Here is a 3624-nt window from a genome sequence, read left to right on the forward strand (position 1 = left end):
AAGAAAAAAGAAAAAAAAAGATGCAGCAGCTCCACCACCAGTACCACCCTGTCCCTGTGGTCCTAATTCCCTCACTCCCTCACACACTTTCTATTGTTACTTTTTCATGTTCCAACTATAATTCATCTTTCATTCAGTCACTCCAACCCTCACATCCCTACCCAACTGAACTGATCATTCATTAATATCTTTTTTTTGCAACACACTTTTTTTCCAACTTCTTCTCTCACTTTTTTTGTTAAGACTTAAGAGTAAGACCATCATCATGAGTCTTGGTAAGGCTGATGGGAATTACCAGAGGATGGAGAAGCAACAGAAGGCGGTGAAGAAGGAGGCGATGAGGGAGTCTTCTGATGAGGAATTTGAGAGTTTGGAGGAGGAGGAGAAGAGGCAAAAAGGGGTGGTGGGTAGTGTTGGTTTTGGAAATAATGGAAAGAAAGGTGGGAGTACTGCAGGGAATGGGATGAGGTGTTGTCAAGCTGAGAAGTGCACAGCTGATTTGAGTGATGCTAAGCCATACCATAGGAGGCACAAGGTGTGTGAGCAGCATGCTAAGGCCCAGGTTGTGCTTGTGGGTGGGATTAGGCAAAGGTTTTGTCAACAATGCAGCAGGTTTGGGGGGTTTTTTTTCTTTTCATTTGTGATGAATTTCATGATGTTTTGTCTTTGTTGTTGTTGCTGCTGAATTCCTTCATGGGTGGGATAATTCATAATTGTTGTTCAATTGGGTCACTTTTGTTCAATTGTGTTGGAATTTGAGGCCTCCTAAAAAAAAAGAGCTTGTCTTTTTGTTTATTGGCTTATTAGTTTGTTTTTTTTTTGGATTGAAAAAAAGGAACAATAAAATTTGCAAAAATTTAGAAGGCAAGTTCCCAATAGCTGATCCCAAGAAGTTTGGAATTTAAGGCTACGGTTAGTTTAGTTGTGGCTGGTACGGTCCCTTTTAAAGTTTCTAATTTAGATTTTTCTAATGCAACTCTAGCTAGGCTAATTAGAATCTTCCAAACAATCCGTCAGAACAGTTTGTTGGTATGTGTATTTTTCATTTTATATTAAAGATAACAAAATGTTTGTTTCAACTTAGGTTGTTTTATATAATATTTTACTCATGAATTTGGCACTATGGTACCTTGAGCTAATGCAGTGTAATCTGTATATATATATATATATATATATTATTGTTTAAACAGCTCTTTCTCCGTTTGAATTGCATGATTATGGTCATTAACAGTTCCTTAATTTTCTGTGCTTTGATATGGTCATATATAATTATATATTGTATTGGATTTCAAAATTGCTTTGCATTTCTGTACAAAGATAAAAACTTTCTACGTTAGTTTCATAATCTATTAAACGTTAATACAGATTGACACATGCTATCTCCTAATCTTGGTAAAAATATATGTATCTGTTTTGTATAACTTATACGCTGCCTTAGTCTTCCAATGTCCAAAACCAAGAACTGGGACTTTCCCTTTTCAGTAATTGAACTATATATTCATTGTAAATGTGTGGATATTGTGGTGCAGATTTCATGAGCTGTCAGAATTTGATGAAACAAAGAGGAGTTGCCGCAGGCGTCTGGCCGGACATAATGAGCGACGAAGGAAGAACTCTGCTGAGTCTCATGCAGAAGGGTCAAGCCGCAAGGGAATAGGTGGCAATCATCAGTTGAAGGATCTTGTTTGTGGACAGGTTGATGATAGGGGAAGAATTAAGATAACCATCCATGAAAATTCCACTTACAAGCATTTCCAGATCAGATAAGATAATCCAACTATGCCTACTCTCAACAAGCATGCTCTCTCTCTTCTGTCATAGGATGTAATGATAATAACTTAGTGCTGTTGTGTACTTTGTAGTGTGGATTTTCTCAAGAAATTTATTTAGGCTGAGTACAAATGCCTGCGGCTTAGCAACTTCCATTCATGGTTCTAGAGTTGCTAATTTTAGTTGGAGGTATAGACTATCTAGTACCTGGCTAAGCAATTTAACTTTGTATATTTTGCAAGGTTAGATTATGATTTGCACGTATTTTCCTTCCTGGGCCCTTAATTAATTAGGGCTTAATCTATCTTATCTATTATTTTCTGCCTACTCTAAAGTGCTTTTGGAGCATCTACCACTGTTTTAGCTACTCCATTTTCACCTTTTATATTTTTCATAGAAAGTATATATGTTTTGTATGAAATATGCTGCCTTTTTACTTGTTATTACACTGGTGCATAAGCACAATTTAATTACCTTAAAAGGGATAGGATAGGAAGGGTACTTTTAATCTTGTAGGTGGTAGTTAACGGGGTTGGTTTAGTTGATAAGACTCAAATGCTTTGTCTAAGATGCCTAAGTTCGAATCCTGTTGTCAACAATTCTCTTTGGTGGGCGATCTGTAAGTCCAATGTAAAGTTATTTTATATGTCTATGGCTTTCCTTAACCTTAGTATGAGGTAGCCTCTCCTCAACTAAACTTTTTTTCACAAAAAAAAAAAAAAAAATTTGAAGGTGGTTGGGTTCCAACTTGTAGGCATCTCTTTCTCAAGAAAAAAAAAAAAAAAAATTGTAGGCATCAAATATATTTGTATGGTGTACATTTTGGTTACGTGTTGTCAGAGTTTTGAACTGTTTTAATAAATACATTTTGAGATTTATACAGAGTGTGCATTAAATTGTAGTTATGAAATTTGAAAGGTCTCAAGTACCTAATCATTTCCCATAAAAAAAATAATAATAATAATAACAGAGTACCTGATCATTGAAAGCTGATTTATGGACTGTATTAGCTCTTAAGGTTCCTAGTAATCCATGGTTATTAAAGGGGCCATATATAATAATAATAATATATGTATTATATATTCCTTAAAATATCTTTGCAATCACTTTATTGTACTGAAAAGCATCTGCAATGTTTGATGATCGTTTTTTTTGTTTTTTGAAAACAATGTTTGAGGATCATTAATAATATATGTAGGGGGCCCATGTCATGTGGGACCTGTGTTACTATGTAGGTGCACGCGGATGGGATCCCATGTGGGAAATGGGATTCCATGAATGAATGATGTACTAGATTTTTGTATTTTGTTGAATTTTAACAGCGGCGAGGAATTGTAGGTTGATAAGAAGTGATTGAAATTTTTTGTTTTGCCCATTCATACACGCTAATACGTTATGTTTGTCTTGATAAGTGCCGTTTCATACACGGTGTACTCTATATCAAATACGCTCCACTCTTTTTAGATATTCTCAATTGAGTGCTGTCTATTACACACACTTGTACATAATCATGCATGCTTGCTATTTTTTCACAGGAGTCACAATTTTAGTTTTAAAAAGAAAGGTATGTGTGTACGGTTGTGCTGAAGAGACATTTAGTCTTCATATCACTGTGCTAGCCTACTTTAAATCGTCACACAACTCACAGTTTCACATATGAAGTCTCACTAGGATCATCTCTCTCTCTCTCAAAAATAAAGAACTAGCATGTATTGCATTATGATAGGTCCCAGTCCTTTTTTGATTTCGAAACATTTGCAAATTGCTAATACTTCTTATGTTGTCTTGTCTTATTAGCATCAATATATGTGTCAAAGAGTTTTAAAGTTCAATTGGTTGGCATTTTTGATTGTT

The 3624-nt window shown here is 35.2% G+C and overlaps 1 protein-coding gene across 1 annotated transcript; it reads left to right on the plus strand.

The window, feature by feature from the left end:
- On the plus strand, positions 1-2097 carry LOC115958592 (squamosa promoter-binding protein 1). The gene is made up of 2 exons (XM_031077020.1): positions 1-612; positions 1530-2097. The coding sequence occupies exons 1-2, from the start codon at positions 266-268 to the stop codon at positions 1765-1767; spliced, it is 585 nt and encodes a 194-aa protein (XP_030932880.1). The 5' UTR covers positions 1-265; the 3' UTR covers positions 1768-2097.
- Positions 2098-3624: the final 1527 nt, after the last annotated feature.

The sequence above is a fragment of the Quercus lobata genome, chromosome 8 (genome assembly GCF_001633185.2).
Source record: "Quercus lobata isolate SW786 chromosome 8, ValleyOak3.0 Primary Assembly, whole genome shotgun sequence".
Classification (NCBI taxonomy): domain Eukaryota; kingdom Viridiplantae; phylum Streptophyta; class Magnoliopsida; order Fagales; family Fagaceae; genus Quercus; species Quercus lobata.